The sequence below is a fragment of the Eriocheir sinensis genome, chromosome 27 (genome assembly GCF_024679095.1).
Source record: "Eriocheir sinensis breed Jianghai 21 chromosome 27, ASM2467909v1, whole genome shotgun sequence".
Classification (NCBI taxonomy): Eukaryota; Metazoa; Arthropoda; class Malacostraca; order Decapoda; family Varunidae; genus Eriocheir; species Eriocheir sinensis.
Window position 1 is genome coordinate 8,778,373 of NC_066535.1, and position 18,684 is coordinate 8,797,056.

The 18,684-nt window shown below is 40.8% G+C and overlaps 1 protein-coding gene across 3 annotated transcripts in view; it reads left to right on the top strand.

The window, feature by feature from the left end:
* Positions 1-18,684, top strand: part of LOC127004082 (uncharacterized) — a 101,845-nt gene that overhangs the window by 10,251 nt on the left and 72,910 nt on the right. For 2 of the 3 annotated variants that reach the window (XM_050871401.1, XM_050871403.1), the window contains exon 2: positions 5,722-5,938. The exons of the other annotated variant lie outside the window; for it this stretch is intronic. In XM_050871401.1, the coding sequence (XP_050727358.1) occupies positions 5,908-5,938 (31 nt within the window). In that variant the 5' untranslated portion in view covers positions 5,722-5,907. The remainder of the gene's footprint in view (positions 1-5,721; positions 5,939-18,684) is intronic. 3 annotated transcript variants of the gene reach the window in all.

Sequence of the window (18,684 nt, forward strand, 5' to 3'; positions counted from 1 at the left end):
TTAATCAGTTAGTCTGTCCGTGGATCTGTATCTATATCTATATTTTCTTATCTGTATCTATTCAGCTAGCAATCTATCTGTCCATCTCTATCGAACTATATTATTATAACCCCATTTACCAATCTTTCTTTCTCGTCTTGTTTATCCTTGTATAATAATTTATTTGCACCCCCCATCAACACACACACACACACACACACACACACACACACACACACACACACACACACACACACACACTTCCAGGTACGCATAAGTTACATCCACTCCAAAGATTTTAACTTCAGGTGGGCATGACAGTCCAGCCTAAACAACTGACAACATTCCCGTCAAAAAACAAACCGATGACTGTAAAGGAACCGAACGAATGATAAGATAAAGCTAGGTGTTGGTTACGTAAAGAACACACCTACCTACCCTCCTACCTACCCACCTACCTGTATGAATGACGTGATGGAGATGATAAAAGACAGGTGTACCCGACAGATTATTACGTCTATAGTTTCGCAGTTTTTTTCATGTATAATTCAAGTGAGGTTTTACGCATACGTGTCAGGGTTGAGTTAGATGTTACTGATGTTGGTCATGGTGGTGATAGTGGTGGTTTTGCTATTATTATCACCTGTCATTATTGTTATCGTTATGAAAGGTTATAGTACGAATGACTATTTATACGTAAATGTTACAAGCACACCATGAATGAAAGGATGTATAAGTGTAGGCAAACTGCAGTAGTAATAGTAGTAGTAGTAGTAGTAGTAGTAATAGTAGTAGTAGTAGTAGTAGTAATAGTAGTAGTAGTAGTAGTAGTAGTAGTAATAGTAGTAGTAGTAATATAAGTGGGTGTAATATAGTAGTAGTACAGTAGTAGTTGTAGTAGTAGTAATATAAGTGGGTGCAATATAGTAGTAGTAGTAATAGTAGTAGTAGTAGTAGTAATAGTAGTAGTAGTGGTTTACCAATAATCGCGTACGAAGCAACTCGGAAAACGACACACACACACACACACACACACACACACACACACACACACACACACACACACACACAGCCTAGGTGCTCGTGTACTCGTGTGTTCGATGCGTCACGACTAAACAGAACGGCTTAATTTTTTCCTACTTTTTTGTTGTATGCTCATTTTTTTTTCCCCCTTCACACATTCATCCACGTGTTTACCCTTCTAGCGTTGGTCTCTGAAGGTTGGTGTCACTGTGTGTGTGTGTGTGTGTGTGTGTGTGTGTGTGTGTGTGTGTGTGTGTGTGTTTCCGGTGTGTCGCTGCTACCCTATAATATTAGTTTTGGTTTCCGCTGACGTTATATTCAGTTTGGTCCTATCCATTCATGTCTGTGTGTGGGCGTCAAGAGAGAGAGAGAGAGAGAGAGAGAGAGAGAGAGAGAGAGAGAGAGAGAGAGAGAGAGAGAGTCGTAGTTATTCATCTTTTTATTCACTGACATTGTATACTGGTTTGGTTTGTGTTCATGTATTTATTTAATTGCTCTTAATACAGATTGACCTCGTATATTTTTGTCTTTCATTATATGTTTTCACCATTCACCTTCTTTCCATTTATCTAAACGTTATACTTAAATCACTCTTTATTTTATTTACGGTACTCTATTTTCTTTTCCCGTGTCGTATTTTTCACCATTCCATCACGTCCAGATTGCCTAACACATAACACCTTTGTTTTGCCGCCTCGAAGTTCATACTGTACCATTCTTGTTGTTTTTTAAGGTAATGAGACAAGCCCCATATATATTTTTTTTATCAAACATTTGGGGGCTTACAAATCCACTTTCGATAAGGTTTTCATAAAGGTAGTCGGCATTTCCATGGATATTTTTTTTACCTTAGTGATAATTTGACAAACTTATGCACCATGAATGAGAAACACTCTCATGAGAACCCGACTGATCTCCTTTGTGGCCTTGTGATATATTTGTTGTGAGCCGGAAGTGTCTTAAGAATACGGACCTTTTTTTTTTGTGTGTGTGTGTTATAACGCCTCGATTCTGCGGACTGTGGAATCGTTTTATTTTTCTATGATGGACAGTTTTTTTTCCTTTGTGGCCTTGTGATATATTTGTTGTGAGCCGGAAGTGTCTTAAGAATACGGACCTTTTGTGTGTGTGTGTGTGTGTGTGTTATAACGCCTCGATTCTACGGACTGTGGAATCGTTTTATTTTTCTATGATGGACAGTTTTTCTCCTTTGTGGCCTTGTGATATATTTGTTGTGAGCCGGAAGTGTCTTAAGAATACGGACCTTTTTTTTTTGTGTGTATGTGTTATAAGCCTCGATTCTACGGACTGTGGAATCGTTTTATTTTTCTATGATGGACAGTTTTTTTTTATATATAGATGTATTGTTTAGCTGACCTCAACTACCCACATACCTCTTGCCTGGGACATAGACTAAAGTACATCGCGCACAGCTGTTGATGAGTGTGTAATGTTAACCTGAAAAACACCCGAGTCATCTACTTTATGGTCTTCGGAAATATTTGTTATGAAAGCCGAAAGCGTCTTAAGAATACGGGCCAGTTTTGAAGATTACACCTCGTTGATTTACGTAAGGCCAAACACACTGCGCCACCTGGAGGAGCGAATGAACGGTAGAATTAATTAAGGTAGTGGTAGGGGAAGGGACTGTTGATAAGCTCGCGCGCTAGTGTGTGTGTGTGTGTGTGTGTGTGTGTGTGTGTGTAGTTTATTCAGAGCTGTATGTTTTGGGGAAAGTGTATGTGACTGCCAGCTGAGTTGTTGTTGCTGGTTGTGGTGGTGGCTTTGTTGTTGTTGTTGTTGTTATTGTTGTTGTTGTTGTTAAAGTTTACTCCCTCCTGGATTGGCGTGTGTCTGGTGGCTTGGTGGTGATGGCAGTGATGGTGATTGTTGTAGTTGTGGTTGTTGTTGCAGTGGTCATCGTAATATTGGTTGTGGTTGTTATCCTTATATTTGTAGATGATTCTAGTATGAGTTAGTTGTTATTGTGGTTGGTATGGTTGTCGTATGCATGGTTGCTGTGGTGGTGAGAGGAGGTCGTTAACGTAGTAATAGTTGTTCCGGTGGTGTTATATTTATCTGAAATAGTCGTGTTTTTTGTAGCAGTTCTAAGGTGGGTGCTTTGTATGTTTATGGTGATGGTGGTAGTGGATGTGATAGTAGTAGTAGTAGTAGTAGTAGTAGTAAGTAGACGAAAGAGTGGTAGATGTGGAAGTAGCAGTATATGTAGTAGTAGTCGTAATATAAATAGTAGCAGTAAGTAGACGTTATGGTAGTAGTTGTGGTAGTAGCAGTAGTACATATGTTGTTATTTTCGTTATAGCAGTTGTGGTGGTAGCGGTGGTGGTGGTGGTGACTTGTCGGTGCAGCGGCTATTTTTGTTGTTTGTGATGGTGGTGGTGGTGGTGATAGTAGCATTAAGGCTAATCCAACAGGGCTATCAGTCACGTGTGTGTGTGTGTGTGTGTGTGTGTGTGTGTGTGTGTGTGTGATTACGAAGGACAACAGCAGAAACCGGTACACATGCACCAGAAATCGTCCTGAGAGACAAAGAGAGAGAGAGAGAGAGAGAGAGAGAGAGAGAATTCTCATGGTCATTTAGGTTGTTGTCTTGTTAAGTTTATTAGGCGCTTAGTTAGTCAGTTACGGTAGTTATTTAGTCAACTAGTTAATGTAATAATTGACTAATATAGCTGACTAGTTCTTGGTAGTTCATGTAGTTAGGAAGTTAATAAAATGAGTGTTAGTTTGTCACCTAGTTTATTAGTTAGGAAGTTAGTGAGGTAGTTAGATCGTGGTCAGATAATTAGATGCTTAGCTCCTTAGCTGACAAGTTAGTTACTGAATAATAATAATAATAATAATAATAATAATAATAATAATAATAATAATAGTAATAATAGTAATAATAATAAGCCTGCTAAGTTTGTGTGTGTGTGTGTGTGTGTGTGTGAGAGAGAGAGAGAGAGAGAGAGAGTATTGAGATTAGTTGACGGTTTTTATTTGTCGAGTAACGACGAAACGTGATTCAAGAGGGGCTCGTGTAGTGGAGAAAGTGACCGAGTGTGTGTGTGTGTGTGTGTGTTCTCCCTCTTCTTCATCTTTATCATTTTTTCATCCTTTTTTTCTCCTTCATTTTCCTCCTCCTCCTCCTCCTCCTCCTGTGATTCTTCTTCTTCTTCTTCTTCTTCTTCTTCTTCGTTATCATCTTCGCCTTATTATTATCATTATCATCATTATATTTCGTCTTTTGTTTTCTTTTTCTCTTCCATGTCCCTCCTCCTCCTCCTCCTCCTCCTCCTCCTCCTCCTCCCTTTCCACGTGTTCCACCTGTCTGCCCACGTGACCACTGATCCTGTTTCGCTGGTAATCCGCCTCCTCCTCCTTGTCTTTCTTCTTGAGGATAATAACCTTAAGTGATGCTCCGGCTTTTTCATCTTCTTTACCTCCTTTTTCCTTTTTTTTATTCACTATATATATTTTTTCTTCCTTCTTTCTTCCCGTCCTTCATATATTCTCATTGTTTGTATTTCCTTTGTCTTTCTTTTTTTTCTAATTCTTATTCGTCTTTCTTTTTTTTCTGATTTTTATTCGTAATTTTCTGCCTCTTCCTTTTATCCTTGTCTTCCTCTCATTTTTCTTATTGTTTATACATTTATCAGTTTGACATAGCTATCCCTTTTCCTCTTTACCTGTTTTTTTTTCTGTATTTAGTCTCTCTCTCTCTCTCTCTCTCTCTCTCTCTCTCTCTCTCTCTCTCTCTCTCTCTCTCTCTCTCTTGTCCGGTTTGTTTCAGTATGGTGGGTTATTTATGGCAGCAGGTGGGGGTGGTGGGTACAATCGCTGGTAGTGGTGGATAGAAATCCTCAAACAGGACTTCCCTTTGTGGCCAGTGTGTGTGCTGTTTGCTTGCTCTTGGTGCTCCGTAGAGACTTGTCAACCGCACTGTCAACACGCTTTACCCGACAGCCCCGTTCCGTGGTTGCCAACACACACACACACACACACACACTGGTTGGCGGGTGGCCTTCCCAGGAATTAGCTGACTAGCTGTCTGCCTTCACCTCGTCCTCCGCGTCGTTTGCTGTGATTACACTAGGAAGTTGCTTCTGTTGGTGCTGCGTCTGTCTGTTTGAATGTTTAGTGGTGAAGTCATCATCCTTTTAACCCAAGAGTTAACCTCAAGTATTATTCTGCCAAGAGAGAGACTCGCACATTTACGCATGCACGCGTCCACGTTCGTGCGTGCACATAGCTGCACACACACACACACACACACACACACATAGGGCTTGGTGAGGTTGGGGTAGCTCGCGGCTGGTATTATTATGATTATTATTATTATTATTGTTATTATTATTATTATTATTATTATTATTATTATTATTATTATTATTATTATTATTGCAATTAATACTGTTGCTGCTATTCAGGATACTAACTCCTCATACTACTACTACTACACTATACTACTACTTCCATTTGCTATATTGACAACTAATTCTAACTATTGGTAACATTTTGATCAGGGTTTTGGAGAAAAATATTACCACAATGGCATGTTCACACATCCATAATTTTCAGTCTCTCTCTCTCTCTCTCTCTCTCTCTCTCTCTCTCTCTCTCTCTCTCTCTCTCTCTCTCTCTCTCTCTCTCTCTCTCTCAATGACCACGTGCTTTCTCATAACAAAACAAAACGAATTCTCGGCCACTTCACAGGCAGGCGAAGAAGGCTGCCAGGTGACTCGTCTGCTCCGGCGGTAGGGGTGGAGGTGCAGGTGAAGGTTGTGGAGGTGGTGGTGATGGTGGAGGAAGAAGAGGAGGAGGAGGAGGACCAGTGAAAGACGAGCGCGGGAACCCCAGTCTCTTGTTGCTACCCAGCCGCTGCCTCCCTTCCGTCCCTGCATGGCCCTGATGATGATGATGATGATGACTTGTAAGAAATAGCTGTTGTTTGCTCTTGGCTGACTGTTGGTTGGCTGTATTACTTTGGTGGCTGGTTGATTGGCTGAGTAGCTGGTTGACTCAGTAGTTGATTGGCGTAGTAATTGATTGGGTGACTGGTTGGTCGAGTGACGAAGTAGCTGATTGGTTGGTTGAGTGACGAAGTAGTTGATTGGGTGATTGGCTGGTTGATTGACTTAGTTGATTGGTTGGCTCGTTGGTTGGTTGACTTTGTAGATGATTGGCTGATTGAAGTACGGAGTAGTTGATTGGTTGACTGGCTAGTTGAAGTAGTTGATTGGTTGGCTGGATGGTTGAAGTAGTTGACTGGTTGACTGCCTAGTTGACGAAGTAGTTGATTGGTTGGCTGGATGGTTGAAGTAGTTGATTGGTTGACTGGTTAGTTGACGAAGTAGTTGATTGATTGGCTGGGTGGTTGAAGTAGTTGGCTGACTGGATGAAGTAGATGAATGGTTGACTTTTTGGCTGATTCCCTATTGGTTGATTGGTTAGCTGACCGGTTCATTGGCTGGGTGATGGGCTGATTGACTTAGTAGGTGATTGACTGGCTGGCTGGTTCAGTGACGGGCTGTGTGGCATATTAAGTAGATGATTGGTTAGCTGTCTTATTCACTGACCGGCTGGTTGGTTGTAATTAGGAAGATGGCTGATTGATTAAGTCGTAATTGATTTGCTGTCTGGCTGATTGCTGGCCGGTTAGTTAACTTGTTCACTTGATGGCTGGCTGTAATTAGGAAGGTGGTTGATTGGCCTTCTTGGCGGTTCCCTGACTGGCTGAGTGGCTGGCTGGCTGACTCAATGATTGGCTTACTGGCTGGTCCACTGATTGGCTGTCTGGTTCTGTAGTGGTTGGCTAGCTCACTGGTTCACTGTCTGGCTGAGTGGCTGGCTGGCTGACTCAATGATTGGCTTACTGGCTGGATCACTGGTTGACTGTCTGGTTCTCTGGGTGGTTGGCTAGCTCACTGGTTCACTGTCTGGCTGAGTGGCTGTCTGACTCAATGATTGTTTTACTGGCTGGTTCACTGATTGGCTGGCTGGTTCTCTGGGTGGTTGGCTAGCTCACTGGTTCACTGTCTGGCTGGGCGGCTCAACTGGCCCTCAATGCCCTACATAATATCCCTTGGCTGATTCACTGATTGGCTTACTGGCTGGTTCACTAATTGGCTGTCTGGTTCTGTAGTGGTTGGCTAGCTCACTGGTTCACTGTCTGGCTGGGCGGCTCAACTGGCCCTCAATGCCCTACATAATATCCCTTGGCTGATTCACTGATTGGCTTACTGGCTGGTTCACTAATTGGCTGTCTGGTTCTGTAGTGGTTGGCTAGCTCACTGGTTCTCTGGCTGGCTGGGCGGCTCAACTGGCCCTCAATGCCCTATATAATATCCCTTGGTGGTGCTGTATGGTCCTTGCTGAGATGGGTTGATTCATTACTTCTTACCTACCTTGCTGACTGGATGGTCGGTCAGAGGGTTGGTTGGTTAAGTGGTTGATTCATTGATTGGTTAATTGGTTGATTCGACTGGCTTTTCATCATTTTAGCACTTTTTTTTCTTTCTTTGATTTTCTTGATTATAGTACACCGATTGTTTCCCAGGTGATTTCATTCATTCATTCATTTATTCATTCTCTCTCTCTCTCTCTCTCTCTCTCTCTCTCTCTCTCTCTCTCTCTCTCTCTCTCTCTCTCTCTCTCTCTCTCTCTCTCTCTCTCTCTCTCTCTCTCTCTCTCTCAACATTATTCATTCCCCATCCTCCTCAAGGTCATTCACCCCGGACTGCCTCGCTCTACACGCAAGGCAAGGATTCTAGTTTACCTCTTCCCTTGTTTGCCCCTCCTCCTCCTCCTCCTCCTCCTCCTCCTGCTATTCATCATCATCTTCCTCTCTTTCCTTATCCTGCACTTTTCTTCCTGTTATTATTATTATTTTTATTATTATCATCATCATTATCGTTGTTTGTATTATTATACTCCTGCTCATCTTTTAACATTTTAATTCAGGAATGTTTGTTCTAACTTGCATTCTTCCTCTTCCTCATTCTTCTCCTCCTCTTCCTTATTTTCTTCTTCCTCAATTTTCCTCCTCCTCCTCCTCCTCCTAACATTTTCTTTCATGAATGCTCTAACTTGCATTCATTGAAGAGACCACTCCCTCCTCCTCCTCCTCCTCCTTTTTCTCCACACCTCTTCACAGACAGCTGCAAGGCGGAGTGGTCTGTCTGTGTCTGGCTGGCGGTCTGGCTCTCTTTATCTCATTGAAGTGCGCCACGCTATACAACTTTCTCGTTAACATTAATTACTCTCTCTCTCTCTCTCTCTCTCTCTCTCTCTCTCTCTCTCTCTCTCTCTCTCTCTCGACAGGGTTCAAGACAGTCGCAAAGTTTTAATAGCCAGGTAAAATGATAACAACAACAAAAATAAGGATAATAATAATAATATAATAGCTACTGTATTTAATCAACTTTTATTATATACAAACCGGAATTTGTTGGGGATAAGGAGAAGCAAACAGATATGATAAAATATAATATTCAATAGATTCATTTGTACGTTACTTATAAAAAAAACTGAACTCGAAATTTTCCATACTTACTATGTCAAATGTGCTCAATTTCCTAACCTACCCTTTTTGTCAAACTTACTTAATTTCCAAACCTACCATACTCTTTTCCAACCCTACTTTATTTTCCAAAACTAGGTAATCTATTTTCCAGACCTGCTCTCATAAACCTAATCTATTTTCCAGACCTGCTCTTATAAACCTAATCTATTTTCCAAACCTGCTCTTGTAAACCTAATCTATTTTCCAAACCTGCTCTTGTAAACCTAATCTATTTTCCAAACCTAATTTTCGAAACCTACTCTATTTTCCAAACCTGCTCTTGTAAACCTAATCTATTTTCCAAACCTGCTCTTGTAAACCTAATCTATTTTCCAAACCTGCTCTTATAAACCTAATCTATTTTCCAAACCTGCTCTTGTAAACCTAATCTATTTTCCAAACCTCTATTTTCTCTCTAAACCAAATATTTTCTGCCCAAACCAACTCTTTATTTTCCACCCAAACTAACTCTGTATGCAAACCAACTATTTTCTACCCAAACCAACTCTATTTTCTATCCAAACCAACTCTTATTTTCTACCCAAACTAACTCTGTATGCAAACCAGCTCTATTTTCTACCCAAACCAACTCTTTTCTATCCAGACCAACTCTTATTTTCTACCCAAACCAACTCTATTTTCTATCCAAACCAACTCTTTCTACCCAAACCAGCTCTATTTTCTATCCAAACCAACTCTTATTTTCTACCCAAACTAACTCTGTATGCAAACCAGCTCTATTTTCTACCCAAACCAACTCTTTTCTATCCAGACCAACTCTTATTTTCTACCCAAACCAACTCTATTTTCTATCCAAACCAACTCTTTTTCTACCCAAACTAACTCTATTTTCTATCCAAACCAACTCTTATTTTCTACCCAAACTAACTCTGTATGCAAACCAGCTCTATTTTCTACCCAAACCGACTCTATTTTTTATCCGAACCAACTCTATATCCAAACCAACTATATTCAAGCCAACTTTATTATTCTACCCAAACCAACACTATATTCAAACCTACTTTATTTTCTGTCCAAACCAACATCATCTTCTACCCGACGCCACTTCCATTTTCCGGTCGTTCATCTTATAACTTGCGTTGGAACGGAATAAATCACTGCCGTACGTATAGGTGGTTAGCCCCGCCCTACGCCTTTCTTTTTCCTTTATGCTCCTTTGTATCAGGGAGCAAATATTGACGGGTTTATTTGTCCATTATAATTGTACTGCCTTGAATGGTGCCTTTGTTTGTTGTAGAAGTATTATCATTGGCATTATTATAAGTAGTAGTAGTAGTAGTAGAAGTAGTGGTGGTAGTAATAGTAGTAGTAGTAGTAGTAGAAGTAGTACTGTGTGTGTGTGTGTGTGGCCTCTCGTGTGTCTGAAGATATCCTAAACTTAACCTTACTAACCAAAACCTAAAGTTATCATAATAGTGTGTGTGTGTTTTGCCTATCATGTGTCTGAAGACTCCCTAAACTTAACCTAACTTAGCACAAACCAAAGTTATCATAACATTGTGTGTGTGTGTGTGTGTGTGTGTGTGTGTGTGTGTGTGTGTGTGTGTGTGTGTGTGTTATCAGGCCACCCGTCGCGCATTAGTGGAGGAGGTCATTAAGCTGACCATGCATGTAATGATGATATGATAATGTTATCTGTTTGCCTTACTTTATCATCATCATTTTTTTCTTATTATTATTATTATTATAATTATGTTTTTGTATTTTTGTTTCTACTACTACTACTACTACTACTACTACTATACTACTACTACTTCTACTACTACTACATTAATAGTGTCGGTGCGGTGCGAGAAAAGTTAATCGCTGCATATCAGGTTGTTTAAAAAGTGTCAATATCATGACTGCATCTCTTATGTCTATTGTCTCGTATTACTCTCTAGTGTTATAAGTGTAGTGTAGGGGCGTGTTTCCCGCCGCATATTTAGCCTTTTTTATTATTATTATTATTATTATTATTATTATTATTATTATTATTATTTTTTTTTTTTTTTTTTACTGAGGAGTTTGTAGGTTTCAATCGCATCTGTTGGGTCGAAGGAGGTGGTTTAGGGTTCTATTCGGTGTGTTATTTCAAGAGCAAGGTAGTGCGTTGTTAAGAGATTTGATGGGTCAATATATTACCTTTCCCCCCTCACCCCCCCCCCCCACACACACACACACTTAATACTACTCGTTCTTGTTCTTGTTTTCTTCGTCCTCCTCCTCTTCATCATCATATTCTTCTCTTCTTTCTCTTCTTCTGCCTTCTCCTCCTCTTCAGCGTGTGACATAAGAGATAGGCGGGTCAGCACATCCGTAAACTGCTTAATACTCACACAATGACACAACGTTACAGTTAATGACGTGGATGGTTTTCAAATGGCACTAAAATCTTCTCCATTTTCTCCTCCTCTTCCTCCTCCTCCTCCTCCTCCCCCTCCTCCTTCCGTGGTTGTGCTGGTGATGGTCTGGTCAGTGGAATATTCCGTTGACGTTCCAGTACAGGCTGATCTTAATATATGCTACTTCTGCCATGTTGGTACAAACACACACACACACACACACACACACACACACACACACACACACACACACGGGGCCACAATAGTTCACATGGACCGGTTCACCTGACTTGTTTCATTTTTACCCTCGAGCTCTGAACTATTAGATATTTAGATAGACAGACAGATAGGCAGAGATAGATACACTGACATAGATAGAATGACTTTTGACTACATTCTCTACAACAGACAACATTGTAGGTCAATTACACTGACTGCATAAATACGAATGACATTTTGTTTTTTATCGAAAGTATTGGCAGCTGCGGTCCATATAAGATAGCGAGCATATTAGAGTTCAATTAAAAGAATACCCACATGTACGGACGATGATGCCCCTCGCCGAGCCGCCCCATGCCTTCCCTTCAGCTTAGTTACTCCCTGTCATGTAACACGTTCTCCCTTCTTATAGTATTGGTGTGCTAGCGCCCGCTCCCTCCTTTCTCTCTGTGAACCACTTTTACGGGTTACATTTCTTCTTGTTCTCCGCCTGTTTGCGAGGATAACGCCAATCTTAGTTTTTACCCCAGAGCTGAGGGAGATTTTCAGGTCCAGTATTAACACTTATATTTGCCAAAGAAAACATTACTAACATTTAGAGAATGGTTTTCAGCAAGGTTTACTATTATGACTTAATGAAACATTTTGTTAATATTTATATGGCGCAAATAAAATATAAAAAAGTTATCGTAAGTGAAGTCTGCAAATAATCTATGATGACGAAAAACAGTTTAGAAGCTGCCGTTGCTTTTTGAGTTGGTTGTAACTGGAACCATTCGGTAAGGGAGCTCACGGAATGCTGCAATACAGTTCGCGCCGCAGTAGACTATGTGGATCCCGTTAATCGTGCCTATCTCGTAAAGAATTTAAATGTTATCAGGTCATTAGAGAAACTGCAATAACGCAGTGAAAAACTTTCAGTGGTATTCATTACCAGATTTTCAGGTTAATTGATGTTGACGAGAATAGGAAGTGAGCATCATGGAATAGAGAATTAACTTGATGGTAGTCTAATGATTATAGACAAAGAATGGACTTGGGCAGGTCATGCGTAGGATGAGAACCAAAATTACAGTGGCAACCCAGAGTTCGTAGAAGTTAGGGCAGACAAAGAACCACTTGGAGAGAAGTTAGAACATTTCCCGGAGAAGGGTGAAGAAAACCAACACGAGATTGAGACTGGTGGGTTACGTTGCGAAAGGCCTTTTGTATTGTAATAAACAGAAGACTGTAGTACATAATGCCTGAAGCTTATGATGATATATGAGACGAGAAGCTAAAGATAAAGATAAGTATTTAATGTCACTCGTATAATTTATTTACATCAACGTTTTTTTGTCTACTTTTTTCCCGTTGAAGCTTTTAATAGATTTTCTTAAATCGAGTTTAAATGTGATGTAGATATGGCGAGGGATACTAAAGGGAATACAAAGAAAAAGAAAACTGAGTCGATTATTATTTGCTGAATGTTCTGTGCCGCATCGAAATATTGAAGCAGACGTGTACCAAACTAGAACCAATTTAGTTCCTGGAGTGACATGGGGTGAAAGGCATCCAGTTATCGATCGACCTAAGCTGTGAGGGGAGGGAGCAGGCAGGGCACGAGGCAGACTGTGTGTGTGTGTGTGTGTGTGTGTGTGTGTGTGCGTGCGCGTGTGTATACCCAGTGACCCTGCCTGCTGCTCAATAATTGCAAGCCTCGTGTGTAGATTCACGGCATTAAGTCAGTGTGTGCTTGAGAATCTATTGTGTCTTTGGCCCGCAGGTTGCTAGCGGGATGGAGTAAGAATATAATGCGCACTTATTTCACTTAGTTTATGACGAGGTTTGTAGTCTCTCTCTCTCTCTAGTAGCGCGGGCGGATTTTTCTTCATAGTGACGCCGCCAAATTTAAATCTTGCTGCTTGGCTCATACGATTCCACCTTTCTAAGTTCCCTTGGGATAAATCGCTTAGAACAGGATAACAGTGGCTGGTTATAGTGTTTGTGAAGGCGAAGGAGAGTTATTAGAAAGGCTTTAAATACACGTTCAGCCGAGATTTTATTGTTTGTATTGAAATCAGTAAATCACACGTTTCATTATTCATACGAGTTGCGGAGTGATAGAGGGAAGGTCAGGTGTATTGATTGTATTGTAATTTTCTTAGGCGAAGTTTTAGTGTATTGAATTATCGTATCAATAGCCTAGTTATGTTATGCAAATATTAGGTATAGTTTGTGAATTATATCGCATCTGTAGACTAATTATGTAATGCGAAGGTTATAAGTATAGTCAAGTCGTGTTATGCGAAAGTTACGTGTATTATGTAAAAGTTTAATCTGTCTCTAGCCCAGTTTATAGTGTTTTTATTATATATGTTGTTCGGTTTTATTGCATGTCTTAGCTAGGTTATGTAATGCTCGTATGAGAATCAGGCACCTATACAACTCCCAATATACTTATACACGAGTCGCGCAGTGGTGAAGGCTAAATATATCAAATTTCGACTATATTCTAGTTTACACTATATTTATATTATTAGCTTTAGATTTAGATATTAATCGGTAGCTAAGCTTAAGTTGTTTGTATTCTGAATAGACGATTACACAACCTAACGTGATATATACGAGTTTGTTGTGATGGTAAAAGACGAGGAAAGTTATTTAGGCTTGATCTGTGTTTATCCAAGTTTATATTTATACGAGACAGAGGTGGTACAGAATAAATATAGCTACATAATAAACGTATATATGTAGTCATACATGATAGAATCTTAATATGCGTTTGTATAGCCGAGTTGATGAATGCTTTTTATCACAATATCCGTATGTGTCCAAGTTTAGGAATGTTTGCCTTACGCTACTGAATCTAAATATGTGAATGTGTAGGCGAGATTAGGTATGCTTTCCCTATATTATAGAATCGAAATATGTAACAGAGCCAAGGCAGTGTTTTCTTCCAATGAGACAGCTCATTACTTATCATTATCTATACGAATTGCAAAGATAAATACATGTTAAAGTTGTTGAATATGTGTAGCCATGTTTTCAGACAGCTACACTACTTGTTATTATCTATATGAGTTGCAAAGTTAAGTAGAAGGTTAAGAAAAAAATTGTTGAATATGCATAGCCAAGTTTGTGAAGGCTTGCCTTGATACTTTTTTAGTATATATATATGAGAATATGCTGTCAGTTGACACATTTCTCCTGGCACAAAGGATAGAAGAAGGGGGGGGGGTCAGGGGTCATAATGATACAAAAAAAAAAAACACTTACAGTTCACAGACAATTCATCAGTATTCTTCTGTCTTCTTTCATTCATCCCATCAGGAATCAGGATCTTCCTTTTTTTTTTTTTACTGTTTGCCTTGTTTTATTGAATTTTATGTAAATCTAAGTTGTGTCCTCTGGAAATCAGGCAACAACACAATTATATATACAAGTCACGCCGCTGGTTAATGCATGCACGACCGCTCGGTAAACCAGCGCAATGCAGGGTGTTGTTTGATTGCGAGAGTTCATCGGACGCCAAGGAACGAGAGACCAGATAAATGCGTGTAATGACTTTGCGAAGGCAGTGTTGGTTGTTTGGTTGGTTGGTTGGCGTGTGGAACGACCATGTGCAAACCAGGAACTCGACAGCTCTGGATTGTGTTTTAGACTTTAAGCTAGAGAGTTAGTCAGTGAGTTCCTTTGACACCAAGGATTTTGTGACTCAACGAATATGTATTAGTTAAGGAAATAAAAAGGTTAGAAGTTGGTGAATGATCACATGCTAACCTAGAATACGACACATCTGGACTCTGTATGAGCTAGAGAATTACGTTGACTGTCAGTGAGTTTAATAGACGCCAAGAAACAAGAAACCAAACGAATGTATAAGTTGAAGAGAGACTGCTGTTTTTAATGTTTATGCAGCGACCAATGCAAGCAAGGATCACGTTATCACGGGATGCTGTTTGAGTTAGAGCATTAGACAATTAGTGAGTTCAGTAGAAACCAAGGAACGAGAAAAACAAATGTATATATAAGCTAACGTGGGAAAGGGCGATGGTTATGTTTGTGCAGCGATCAATGCAAACCAGGATCTCGATAGTCTGGATTTTGTTTGAGCTAGAGCTTGAAAGTCGGTGAGCTCAATGGAGGCCGGAGAACAAGTGACCTAACAAATGTGTAAATAAATCAACGAGGGAAAGGTTGATGATTGTTTATTTAGCGATTAATGCAAACCAGGATCATGATATCACTGGATTCTATTTGAACTAGAGTGTGAAAGTCTGCGAGTTCAATGGAGGCCGGAGAATAAGTGACCTAACAAATGTGCAAATAAATCAACGAGGGAAAGGTTGATGATTGTTTATTTAAGGATCACTGTAAACCAGGATCACGATAGCCTGATCTTTTGGGGGACTAGAGTTTGAAAGTCGGTGAGTTAAATGGAGGCCGGAGAATAAGTGACCTAACAAATGTGCAAATAAATCAACGAGGGAAAGGTTGATGATTGTTTATTTAGCGATCAGTGTAAACCAGGATCATGATATCAATGGATTCTATTTGAACTAGAGTGTGAAGTCGGTGAGTTCAGTGGAAGCGAAAGAATAAGTAAATAAACATACATGTAAATAAATTAACGACGGAAGGATTGATGGTTATGTCTGTGGAGCGATCACTGCAAACTAGATACCGCTGAATTCTGGTTTTTGAGTCATAAAGTTAGTGAGTTCAAATGTGCAAACCATTAAACTTGATTGCTCTGGAATCAATTTCAGCTAGAGTTAGTAAAGTTAGTTCATTCAGTGCCTCAAAAGAGCAAATGGCCCGTTTTTTTCAGAGGTTACCGAGGGTTGGTTAGTGAGTTGGTGTCACAGGAGACCAGGAACTCACCAGCACTGGGAATTGCAGATTGAGCGAGATCAGTCTTATAGATAGGGAGAGTTGGGCCATTCGACATTTTCTTTTATGCCGCTCATGCTCACTCCTACCCAGCGCTCCTGCCTGAACACTACTGGTGGAATTTCAAACTACTTTTTTTTGTGGGTTTGTGTTCACTGTTCAGGCTGGGTAGGAGGCAGTGAGCGTGAGCGGCATAGATGCAAATGACGTCTCGGGAGATCATGGTCAACCTCTTCATATCCGTGGCTCTGGGCTCGAGAGTTTAGTGCATGCAAAGATACAAGAAACTCGATGAGTGTGTGTTTGTGAGTTACCGAGGGAAAGGTTGGTTGGTTGCAGCGTTACCAGATTATCGTACTGAGCACATCCGGTTTCTAACCCATCACTATTGCAAAAAAGACATCAATAATTAACAGTATTAGCAATGACTTTAACTAAATACGGTTATTTGTGTGGGTGCAACAGATTTGGGTCTGAGGGCCATATTCTTAGGACCGCTTTCACAGTCATTTTGTTTGTTTAGACCGTTACCAATGGCGGCGATCGACGCTATAGTATTTCCACGTAAAACTGGCCGATGGGGTAGTGGCGGCTGCGGGGTTAGCCTAGCCCTGCACCTTGCCACACACTCTCAACACCTCTCGCTTCCTCTGCAGCCGCCACTACCCCATAGGCCAGTTTCACGTGGATAACTATTGCGTTGATCGCCGCCATTGGTAACGATCAAAACAAACAAAGTGACTGTGAACGTGGCCCTTAAACATTTCGGCGCCCGAGCACACACATTTGACATGGCTTTCGTAGGGGTTATGGGCCTTTCCAGTGGGTAGTTTAATGACCCTGGTGATAGTTTGACCCTTCTTCTAAACCCTGAACCCCCCCAAAAAATCTCTAGAATCCGATTGAACATATTTTCGTCCTTTGCAAATAGTTGATGTGGGTGTTGGTAGCATCAAAGAATACCGCTCAGAAACTGATAAATGCAGTGTTCTGAGTACGACAATCTGGTGACGTTGGATGGTTGACTGATGCATAGCGATCACTACAAACTGATAATCTGCCTGCCTGCCTGCACTCGAGTTTGGTGTCGGTAAAGTTCATTGACCGGCAAATACCACGCTGTGTTAATAACTTACGAGGCCTGAGGCTGATGTGTAGCTGGTGGAAGCGACTCGTTCAAGGAGGAGGAGGAGGAAGAGGAGGAAAAAGAGAAGGACGAGGAAAAGGAAAAAGAGAAAGACGAGGAGGAGGAAAAAGAGAAAAACGACAAGGAGATGGAGAGGAGGAGGAAAAAGAGAAAGACGACGAGGAGGAGAGGAGGAGGGAAAAGAGAAAGAGGAGAGGAATAGAGAAAGACGTAGAGGAGGAGAATGAAAAAGAGAATGACGAGGAGAACAAGAAGGATGTTGACTCGCGGCTTCTGAAACTCTCGCTTTTAGGAATAAGAAAACAACGTCATGGGCACCGTTGCCAGATTGTCGTACTCAGAGCATAGTATTTACCGGTTTCTGACGCTTAACTATTGCCAAGAAACATCAGGAATTAACTATTTTAACGATAATTTTAAGTGAATCTCCTTATTGGGGTCCACGAGACAGTTTTTGGGTCGGAAGTCGGTAAACATAAGAGGCTGAGTAAGACAATCTGGCAACGTTGGTTACGGGGATCATAAAACTACCCATGGAAATGCCGCAAACCCCTACGAAAGCCTTGTCAAATAAGTTTTTTTATGCCCTTGAAAGAAGAAGAAGAAGTGTGCTAGGGAGCCGAAATGTTTAATAAGAATATAGCCCAAACCCATTCTTCATAATCTTTACCTTCCTTGTTTGTTTGTTTTCATATTCTTTTCTATCTCCTTTATCTCTTTTACTTCTCTTTGCTATTTTTATCCTCATTACCATTACGAGCTTCCTCTCTATCATCATGTCATTTCTTTCACCTTCGCAGATGTTCCCATCTAAATACTCGCTTTTAGGAATAAGAAAAACAACGTCATGGGGGTCATAAAACTACCCATGGAAATGCCCCAAACCCCTACGAAAGCCTTGTCAAATAAGTGTGGAAGTGAGCCGAAATGTTTAATAAGAATATAACCCAAACCCATTCTTCATAATCTTAACCTTCCTCGTTTTTCATATCCCTTTCTTTCTCCTTTATCTCTTTTACTTCTCTTCGTTATTTTTATCCGCATTGCCATTACGAGCTTCCTCTCTATCATCATGTCATTTCCTTCACCTTCGCAGCTGTTCCCATTTATTTGCCCGGGCTGAAGGTGGCGGTAAGAGGCGTCCTTCATATTCGCGGTGTCGGTGCTGGTGCCAACTTAGCTCCGCGTGGATAAGCGGCCGATCTATTACCAGGGTTTGGGGCGGGGGGAGGAGGAGGAGGAGGAAAAGGTCGAGCTATTCTTGTACTTTCTATATTTTGCAGTCTCCCCCTCTTCACCTGCCGAGACGCTACGCAAAGATCACCTAGTATCTCTCTCTCTCTCTCTCTCTCTCTCTCTCTCTCTCTCTCTCTCTCTCTCTCTCTCTCTCTCTCTCTCTCTCTCTCTCTCTTCTTTTTTTCTTTTTACATCTTACATATTGCAATTAAATACAAATATGTCGATGAGCGGGCAACGTCTCTCTCTCTCTCTCTCTCTCTCTCTCTCTCTCTCTCTCTCTCTCTCTCTCT